We start from the raw sequence: 11463 nt of genomic DNA on the forward strand, positions 1-11463 counted from the left end.
TTAATGATCCATTCTCATGAATTCAATAATTATAAACTTTAAATTTTCATCAAAGAAGTTGTTACTCATATAAATCTTGAAATTAAACCATAATATCTTTCGAGAAATGATATAATGAGATTCAACTAATTCAGATTAGCTTATCAGACCCCTTCAGCTATTAGGGTTTTCAACATCAAGAGTAGATATATGTAAGAAGTTACTAAAATTTAGAAGTATATAATGAATTCAATAATAAGAATCATATTCTAAATTCGTATTTCCGTATAATTAAACCAAACAAACAAATTGAAAAGATCGAGAACATGTAGAGGACAAGATACAAAAAAATTAAAATAATAAAACCAACTTTATTTAACTAAGTCTTACAATAAAACATAGTTTACATATATTGTTCACTCCTCATATAAAAAATCTAACTTCACTAGCATTTTTCATCATAACCACCAAAAGTAATTATTTCAACTACACTTGTTAAAACAATAAAAAAAACTACTCAATTTTTTCATCATCTTCTATAAATGGAAGATGACAAATAATAATTATTAGTCATCAAAGTAGCATCTTTTGATGATGACACACTTTGAAATTGTTTATTATTACAAGAACTACATTTTATTATCTTCATGACATGTGATGATGATGATGAAGAAGAAGCACAAACACTTTGTCTAATTTCCATTGCCTTTGCCATTTCATGATTGGCTAATTCAATCAAACACTTTGCTTCTTGTCTCTTCTCTATAGCCATTGCCTTTTCTTCCATTGCTATTTTGAGGATTTCATTTGCTTCACTTTTCAATCTTGATACTTGTGTTGTTGCCTCTTCAATGATTTCTTTGACTTCATCATTGTTTTGGACTATGTAATTATTATTGTGATGATGAACATGATCACTTTGACCAACAAATGATGACAAATGAGAATAATTGTGTGTGTTTTGGTTATAATAATTTGGAGAAGTGAAAAGTTCAAGATCAAGATTAGGCAATATTCTTGAATATTGATCATGTGAGATATGAGTAGTAGTAGTTGTTGTAGTAGGCAAGAAAAATGGTTTTGGTATTTGCACATCATGGCATTCTTTAGAAGTTGTACTTTGTGGTTTGCATGAATCTTGATGCTCAATAAATGTTTCAACTCTGAAAAAGAAGCAATAAAAATGGGAGAAAAAAAAGTAGATTAGTTAGAAGAAGGTATTTATATATATATAGAAAAACATACTATAATTCAAATTCACTATCAGAAAATCGCTAATTTTTTTATTAAAAATATTTCCAATGAAATCTATCAGAATTTGACTCGTTAAGCCAAATTTTGACATGATATCTGTCAAAAATTAGTAATTTTCTGATAGTAGTATTCATGTTTTTAACTAAAAGATAGTGATTTTATCATCATATATCATATATATTATATATAAATAAGGAAGAGATTTTCAAAAGTGAGCACACTAAATATGTAGTACCTTTACAATACATATTCATTAGGTTTTAACATTAAAGATGTTACCAATTCAAGTAACATGGTAATCTCATCTTGATATATGTGTATAATATATATAAGATAGTATAAATTTTATTTTTTATGCTATTAAGTCACCTAAAAGATACTTACAATTAATCATCCATACACAAAAAAAATTTACAACAAAGAAAAAAGAAGAAGGAATTACGACTATCAATTTCTATCGCTAAACAATGAAAATTCATCGTTTGCTAATTAATTCTATTTAACGACATACCAATGACATTTTACAACGAGATGATGTTATTAGCTACAAACTATTTAGTGATAGATTAGCCAGCAACAAATTTCGTAGTTAATTCTTAATTTTTTTAATAGTATGTTTAATATAACCTAGAAAATAAGACATGTTAACTAATTACCTCATGCAACAAATTAAGATACACTGATAAAAATTAAAACAACAACATATTCAATGTAATTTCACAAGTAGAATCTGAATAGGACGTAGTGTGTATGCAACCTTACTTCTATGAAGATAAGTAGACCGTTTCTTATAAACCCTCGACTCATATAAAACTTAACACAGATTTATAAATGGATAAAATTAAGAAGATGAGTTTACCTAGAGAAAACTCTTCCACAATCACAAGAATGGCCTCTAGTACCACAAGTTTTGATGTGAGCTTTATAATCTGATTGAACAGCATAACCTTTGTTGCATTTTTGACAAATCCATTGTTTGTAATTACTATGTTTTCTTCTAAAATGTTTTTTGATTCCAACAAGATCACCTAGTGCATGACAAGGATCATGGTGAACACAACTTGGCTCTGGACACACATATACTCTCTTCTTAATCACTTGATCCATCTCATTTTTCTCTTCTTCCTGATCACGTTGAAAATATAATTAAGTAAATAAAATTATATTTCTGATTTATAACAAAAAAATAAAAAAATAAACATATATAATCATATAATCTAACATGCTATTTTATATTTGTTCCACTTTATGTGACTATGTTTGACTGAGGGCTACAATCTAAAAATGAAAGACTTTTGAAAATTGTTGTCGAAAACTAAGCCTTAGAAATGTATGTGGTTATTATAAATCATTTCAATAAGAATAAATAGAGAAATTTAATTAAAAATGAATTACTATTTTTAAATACTGAAATGTGTTGTTCTTGTTAAAAAAGAAGAAGAAGAAGAACTTCATGACTTGCACGTGAGGAGATGTGTTGAAATATATATGGTATAATTTAGTAAATTCTTAAAATTTTATTCTTATCATATCTTTCTCGGCCTTGTGGCTAAGATCAAGTGTAACATCTGTTCTTATCAGCTTAGTATCTAATGTGTGAATTGTCGATCCACACATGATATTAACTCAATTTTCAAAAGGGGAAGATCACCCCTCATTAAAAGAAGAACTTGTGTTCTATCGAACAGTTTAAGATTTTAGATGAGACGATATTGATGACGTAATTATACATAAATTAAATACCTTCTTCTTCAACTTCCATGGAACCTTATGGCGACGACGATGCATTTGAAGATTTTGCTCTCTTTGAAAGCTAAGATTGCAGATTTCACAAACGTAACGATCAGATTCCATTAACATCTCAGCTGTTAGATACACAACTTGTGCATCGGGATCTGTGCAAATTTGTAAATTCAATTACGAGTTCAACAAAATTAAGTAGTATTCCTATATAAGTCGAACAACCCTAAACATATGTGTGTTAACAATAATAGCGGAGCCAGTAATTTTAACTCGTGAATTCCAAAAAAAAACACGAAGCTTAAGAAAATTCAATAATTAAATTTATACAGTATAATTTTTAGACGAAAGGGGTTTTATCAACCAAACCTCTTCCTTAATTGGCTTTAGCTCCACCCTTGACTATATTATATAGATAAGGTTAAATAATCATAACCCAACTTTCTCATCTATAACATTTAAGTTCTGAATTAAAAAACACAAGGTCGGAACTAGAGAGAGCCAGAAGGAGGTCATGTGAATTCTTTTTATCGGAAAATTACACTATATATGTAATAGATAGATAATGAATCTTTTGATGAAAATTCTGCTTCTGCCACTGACTAAACATGAATTTAGAGTTATAATGGACACACAAGAGCTAAAATTCAAGTGTTCCACAACATTATCTCACATATGAGGAAAAAAAAGTACCATTCTTCATATATTTATGTAAATTAAAGTAAAGAAAATATACAAATTAATTAATTAAAAAAATATATACCTGGAGTACCAGCAGGTCTTCTTTTTCTTTTGATAATAAAACCATTTTCTGGAGAAGAAAATGGATCAGAATAATTAGAAGGAGCACCAAACAAGAAAGAGTTGCTAGTTAGCATGGAGAAAGAGAGAGAGAGAGAAAGAGATATATTCAATATGATGAAATGTTGTTTTTTTGCTTCTTAGCTTTTTGTATAATAGATAGATAGAAGAGGAGAACCAGTTAAATAAAACCATTATATATATAGTACGATAACAATATATTTGATGTAATCGCATAGGTAGTACGATAATAATATATTTAGTATAATTGTGCGATTGGTTGAAATATGTGTACCCTTAGAAAGGGTAGGTGTATGCAAATTTATCCTTACCATTATATAGTACGACAACAATATAGTCAGTGTAATCACACAACTGAAATTTGAAAAGGGTGGGTATATACAATTTTATCATTACCAATATATAGTATGCCGATAATATATTCAGTGTAATTGCACAACTGAAATATGAAAACAGTGGGTGTATGCAATCTTATAACTAGCAATATATAGTACAACAATAATATATTTAGTATAATCGCATGACTGGTTGAAATATGTGTTCCCCTAGAAAGGGTAGGTGTATGCAATTTTATCCTTACCAATATACACTACAACAAATATGATATATAGCTACAAAATTATTAACCACGACATCAAATTTGTCACTAAATGTTTACTTTTAGTGACAAAATTTACTTTTCGTTCTTAAATATATGAGACACATACTTTTAATGACGAAACATAAAAATCCATAGCAAAGTTTTGTCCACTAAAGTTTTCCACCAAAGAATTAATTGGCGCCATTTGTTAAGTAGTGTTAGTCACAAATTTAAAGTTATTAGTGACACATTATTTCGTCACTAATAATGTATCTAATTCATGACAAATTATTTTGTCTTAAAATTTATTAATTTTTTGACACAAAAAAGTTTCATCTAAAAAAGAATGTTGTTACAATATTAACAAATTTGAGTTCGTAGTTAAATATTATAAGTTTTAGCTATACAAATTTAGATTTAATTATGACATTTATTTTCGTCACTAATTATATAAATAATTGGTGACAAAGATTTTATTGTCTCTAATCAATCTGTAATTTAGTGACAACAAAAAAATTGTCACAAAATATGTAAGGTGTTAAATAGCGACGACTTAAAATTTGTAGGGAATAATTCAACTATTTGCTATGAAAAAAATTCATAGCTAAATACAATATTTTTGGATACAATTGTTCATAATTACAAGTGACAACTTACAAAAAGAATAATACAAGTACTTCATAAGAAATAGACAGAGTCCATTCGTTAATTGGCGAGGGAAAATATTTAAACCAACCAATTCGATCGATTTTGTAAAAATGAAAAAGTTCAATTCATAATTTTTTTTAAATTATGCAATTATAAAATGCATCATTTGAAATATACAATCCAGGTTATAAATACCGTGAGTGGGGTACGGTTCTACCACTATATTGCTAAGATTTGTTGGTTTAAAACTTTTGTTTTTTATTTGATACACTTTCATCGATAAAGACGATAGAGAGAATAATATCTCAAGTCTTGGTGCTAAATTTTGTGCGTGTCTATTGATTTGTGATTGGTAAACTGCATAGACTAAGTCGATCTATTTGTTTCTGCCTAAAAATATGTACATATTTAATAGTAATTCCACATACGTAGTAGAGCAACTATATAGAGATAACATCGACTTACAAACTTAGACTTTGCAAAGGTGCGAAATATTTCATTAATTTCTTTTAACTTTTTCATCAGTGTGAAAATTGAAATAAACTAAGAAATAAAAACACAAATGAAAGAAATGAACCAACTAGGATTTCAAATATATTATGATGAATTACTATATTTATGGGTATCGATGTGTTTTTCAAAAAAATTATTTTGTTGATCGAACTGAATCGATTATTCAATTTTTTTTAATAAAATCGAAATTTTAATTTTATATAATTTTATAATTATACTGAATAATTTATAAAATTTATAAAAATAAATAAATAAAATGACAGAATCGTATTGAATATATTAAAAGAAATTTAAAAAATATGCAGTTTAATTAAAATATAATCTACATTTGAATGAATTGTGGGTGGTAAATTTCATGCATTTGTGTATGTGTATAAATAATCATATACTTCCTCCGTCCCAATTTATGTGGCACTTTTCGGATTACGAGATTCAAACAAGTCTATCTTTGATCGTAAGATTTTCATACATCTTTTAAATGTTTTGAATTGTCAATTTTTTAGTCTAATAGTACTTTTTACGTAGTTTATAAATATATAAATTTCATTTCTAAAATTTGAAGATTCCATGCGTAAATTGCTGGTCAAACTTAAACTGTTTGACTTTTGAAAAACGAAAAGTGCCACATAAATTGGTACAGAGAGAGTAATATATTATTTCTACAGAAGTTAAATTTGAAAGAAATGAATGAAGTTAAAAATAATCTAGCGCTCTCACTTCCAACTTTAAGGTTGCGAGTTCGAGTCCCCAAGAAAGCATAATGTGGGAGCTGCTCCTGGGGAGGGTCTTATGGTTGTGAGTTCGAGTCCCCAAGAAAGCATAATGTGGGACTCCCTCCTAGGAGGGGTTAAAAAAAATTGAGATCATAGGAACATTAACTTTTTTTGTAATAATAAATTTATTCCTAATTAATACATTTAAGAACAATTTTTTTTTTTTTTATAGAAAATATAGTCATTAGCGACGAAATTAGATTTTGTTCAATTACAAAATACATATAACTTTAGAGACAATTGATGTCATCACTGATTGAAGTAAAATAATTAGCGACGACATAGTTTTGTCGGTAGTAATAACCTTTTTAGTGACAAAACATACAATTAACTACAAAAAATATACTTTTTACGACAAATAAATTTGTCACAAATGTTTAAGAATTTGGGGACGATTTTTCTTTTTGTAGTTATATAATACTTTCAGCGATGAAACTGTCACGACCCAGACCGCCGTGATTGGCACCCACACTAACACTCCGGTGGGAGAACCACTACTACAACCCAAACCAAACAACTAATCCAAAACTAAGGCATTTAAGCATAGGAAAGTAGAAATAATAGCTAAAAACGGAAGTTCCCATAAACTTCAACAAAAGATCTAACAACTAACAACTAACAATGTGGAAGAATAACCTAGAACCTGAAAGTTAATGTACCCAAACATTCTAACAATGAACCAAGTCTAAATAAGAAAGGGATACAACCCCAACTAATGAACTAATCAACTAGCTAAAACAAATGTCTAAGCCCGGAAATGGTGGACATCGACGAAAGAGAATCCCATGGCAGCCCAAAAGAATTGGCTCACCCTTGAATTCTAAGCGACAATCACTGATCTTCTAAGAGAGGTCTGTCAGTAACCGCTTGAAGATGCCCTGTACCTCAACAAAAATAAGAGCAAGTGCAGTATCAGTACACAACCACAGTGTACTGGTAGGATCACACGGCTATCCCACTAGTGCAACATAAACAAGTCTAACAACATTATAATCACATGCATATATATCAACATATACAACATTATCAACATTTACGAACAACGAGCAACTTCACATTTTATATCAAATCATTGGTCCTCTTATGGAACACAAACAGTTAGCATGCCGGAACGTGGCAATCAATCCCATATTTAAGCCGGAACTGACAACCGATCCAAGTTAGTTATGCCGGAACGTGGCAACCGATCCCATTCACACACCACAATCACAATCACAAGTATATCATCAAGATCATACAATTAAGTCATGGCATTCATCAATTCTCTATCTCATTTACAACAAGTGTGATCAACATTGCAACATTCATACATATACAAGTATCATAATGAAGCAAGAACAATCATATATCACATAATCATAGAATCACAACCATCACCTACCTCAAAACAAGCTTGAAACCCTAAGAAACTTGATCCTTCCCTTTTCGGATTCATTTCTCTTGTTCTTGATCTACAAACAATTACAATAACACTGAAATCAACAAACAATCGCTAATTATCCGAAACTATAACAATTCTCAGAACCCTAGATCAAACCCATGATCCAAATCGTCCAAATTAAGGTTGTTTCCACCATAGAATCTATAACAAAATCCTTCCCTATCAATATTCACCCATTCTATTACGTTCTACGGATCGAAAGACTGATTCGGGGAGTGAAAAACTTACCTTTAGCCTCAAGAATGGTGAAAAACGAGTAGGAGTTGCCTGAGGGTCGTTCCTTAGCTCAAAAAGTTAAAAAGTGCACAATTAGGTTGTTTTGGGGTTTATTAACGACTTTAATTCACGTCGGGCCCGCCATATTGGCGATGCTAGAGTGGCAAAAGCCCCCGCCAAAGCGGCCAGAACGAAACATATAGCTATTTCAAGAATTCCAAAATTCTCATTTCACAACACACCTCTAACCCGCGATGATCAAAAAATACCCTTTACTCTAAGATCAATTCCAGGAGTTCTAGTCGCCCGAATTCAATTTCGTAAAGTCGTACGGATTTCTTAGCGAGTTATGTAACTACTCATTTAATCAAAACCATAAGTGATTCACCCGATTGTTACCAGATTTCCCTACACCTCAAAGACTCCGATTTCGTCCAAATATGGACAAGGTTTGGAAAATCCAAATACTACGAAAAAAATTTCCGGCCCCAAATTTCCCCCTGTTGACTTTTCTATAACGACGGAATTAGGTCGTTACAGAAGCACTAAATTGTATTTGTATACTTTTAGCGACCCACATTTAGTGACGAATGATTGACCAATTATTTTTCGTCTCACAACATTTTTAGTGACGAAATATGATTTATAAATGATGAAATTTAATATATTCAGTGTAATCGCATAATTAAAATAGATACGAAGATAGTGGGTGTATGCAATATTTTAAGTACTATCAATATATATAGTATGACAATAATATATCTAGTATAATCGCATGACCGGCTAAAATATGTGCACCCCTTGAAAGAGTAGGTGTATGCAATTTTATCCTTAACAATATATAGTAGGACAATAATATGTTCAGTGTAATCGCACAATTGAAATATGCAAGTAGTGAGTGTATGCAATCTTATATATAGCTATCGATATATAGTACGACAATAATATATCTAGTATAAACGCACGACTGACCAGAATATGTATACCCCTAGAAAGGGTAGATGTATGCAATTTTATCCTTACCAATATATAGTATGATAATAATATATTCAGTATAATCACACGACTAACAAAAATACGTGTATTCCTTGAAAGAGTAGGTGTATATATGCAATTTTATCCTTACCAATATATAGTACGATAATAATATATCTGATATAATGGAACGACTGGCCAAAATATGTGTACCCTTGGAAAAGATAGGTGTACACACAATTAGAATATGAAAAGGGTGAGTGTACGCAACAACCTTACCCCTAAAAATATATAGTACGATTCTACATATTTTTTCTTTTCTTAAAACAAAAGAGAAAGTGCGTTTAATTAAGTTTATAAACTGATTAAATTCGTCTATATTTATTTATGGTTTATTTATGAATTTTCTTCTTATAAAAAAATTATATATTATACTCAATATAATCAATATAATTAAACAGAATTAGTGACAAATATTTTAAAGCAATTTAATTGTGTACATTTTTTCACGCCTATCATACAGAACTTAAACTCTATTTATAAATGATACTGTTAAATTTATTGTAGTAATTATAATTATTTTTTAAGTGATTCAATTATTTTGTTTTTCTTATATTATTAATGCATAATATTTAAACTCATAAAATGACATGGGAAAATAACGCAATAAACATTAATTGATAAATTTATAAAAAATAATAATTAATCTCCTATAATAGATTAATTATATTTATAGTGTATGATAAAAAGAAAAAAAAGACTATTTTTTTAATACATAAGTACTAATATTTAATTTCAAAACTTATCTTACTATTCTTTTCTTAATATATCAGTAGCACAAATATACTTGTATTAATTAGACGTACTAATTTGTACTCTAATAAGTGAAAATTCCCTTGAGATTTGACATTTGTACAAGTACCTAAAATAGGACCAAACATCTTTTCTTGTCTAAATAAAAAAATCTTTTTTTAGCGATACGAAATGTGGAAGCATGATTTATTTTTTTGTACGGTTAATAAGATATTTTCATTTCGATTTTTGGGAATAATAAAAAGCTATAGGGAATATTGTCTTGAGAAATGGGTCATATAATATGTGAATTCAAATTTAATCAAACTCAATATAAATATTAAATACCTAAAAAAAACTTTTTTTTTGGTAGTTGGGAAATCACTATTCACTAATTATAAAAAGCCAAGGTGGAAATGATTGTTTTTGTACAAAATTGGTGAAAATGAGTCCTCTACTTTATTGGTTTCATATTCTGTCTATGCTATGAATTTTCACGTGGTAGTTTTTATTACAAATTTATTTATGTTGATATGATGATGGTGTGATAATTAAGGTAAAAACAAATAGAGGATTTATCGAAATTATTTTTCTACTTCATAAAAATAAAATAAGGTGTAAGTAATGAAATTTATTTCTTTGGTTTTATATTAGTTGTTCAGATTCTCTTTATATATTTCTTTAAAATGTATCAATAAAAATAAATATACTATTTTACTAATTTATTCATAAGAAATTTTAAACTTGTTTACGGTTAAAAAAATAAAATTAAAAAAGGTAAAGTAGGAAAAATTTAATTAATTTTATTCTGGTTTTATAAATTGAGAAGTACTTCCTTCGTCCATTTTTGTTCATATTTAACTTAACACCCTTTAAGAAGTAAAACAATACATTGTTTATTATATCACCCTTTATAATAGATTCATGTCTTGAAAAATTACTATAATTAATAATAAGAACAAATTAAAAATTAAAGGATAAATCTCTTGATTTGTTAAACTGAATATCTATTTTAATATAATGGATATAAGTAGAGATGGAGGAAGAGAATAACTTGGGACAACTATTTGATAGAGGTAAATAAATCAATTTTATTGGTTTAACAGTTTATCCAACAATTATTGATCTAATAATTAAACACAATAATTATTTATCATAAACAAGTGTTCAATTATGGAAGAACTAATTACGACAACTCGAAAAGGTTTTGTCAATTTTCATTTTCCTAATCTATAGTTCATGATTAATTTCATTTCATATATAATTTAGCCTTGATAATGACTTGACTTATATTGTTCACAAACAAAAAATTAAATAAGTGCTAATCAATTAACCTAACAACATAAACATAAAAATTGTCCCTATTTGGCTCTTTGGAACCAAACAAGATAACATGAGACTTCAACTATTTGTTTATTATTATTATTATAGAAATAAATTGATGCCACAAACTCTTGACTTTTATTTCTTCGTCGACATCATATAATATATGTTTAGAAAAATAAATGAAAGTTTTTTATCAATTTTTTTTTTGTAATTGAGAATGAAGTTATTATTATTTATATATCAAACCATGAATTAGTTATTATTTTCAATTTTTTTTGGAAAAAATCCTGAATATTTATCTCAGAGAAATTTGGAGAAAATGACAACAAATGCTAAACTTATTCATCAAGAAAATATATAAATATAGTAGGTTATATTATTAATTGAACATTTTTAGAAACAAA

The 11463-nt window shown here is 28.3% G+C and overlaps 1 protein-coding gene and 1 pseudogene across 1 annotated transcript; one reads left to right on the forward strand and one right to left on the reverse strand.

Moving 5' to 3' along the window:
* Positions 1–439: 439 nt before the first annotated feature.
* On the reverse strand, positions 440–3919 carry LOC125867523 (zinc finger protein SHOOT GRAVITROPISM 5-like). The gene is made up of 4 exons (XM_049548056.1): positions 3737–3919; positions 2977–3128; positions 2093–2358; positions 440–1142 (listed from the first exon to the last, which is right to left on the reverse strand). Exons 1-4 carry the CDS (start codon positions 3849–3851, stop codon positions 509–511), a joined length of 1167 nt encoding a protein of 388 aa, XP_049404013.1. The 5' UTR covers positions 3852–3919; the 3' UTR covers positions 440–508.
* LOC125869474 (U2 spliceosomal RNA) lies at positions 2762–2889 on the forward strand (annotated as a pseudogene).
* Positions 3920–11463: the final 7544 nt, after the last annotated feature.

The sequence above is a fragment of the Solanum stenotomum genome, chromosome 6 (genome assembly GCF_019186545.1).
Source record: "Solanum stenotomum isolate F172 chromosome 6, ASM1918654v1, whole genome shotgun sequence".
In the NCBI taxonomy this organism is placed as follows: Eukaryota; Viridiplantae; Streptophyta; class Magnoliopsida; order Solanales; family Solanaceae; genus Solanum; species Solanum stenotomum.

Excerpts from the sequence above, each read along its gene's own strand:
- LOC125867523 (XM_049548056.1), bottom strand. The coding sequence starts at position 3,851 with ATGCTAACTAGCAACTCTTTCTTGTTTGGTGCTCCTTCTAATTATTCT. Across the intron at positions 3,129-3,736 it reads AAGACCTGCTGGTACTCCAG|ATCCCGATGCACAAGTTGTG; the intron begins GTATATATTTTT and ends AAATTTGCACAG. Across the intron at positions 1,143-2,092 it reads TGTGGAAGAGTTTTCTCTAG|AGTTGAAACATTTATTGAGC; the intron begins GTAAACTCATCT and ends CTTCTTTTTCAG.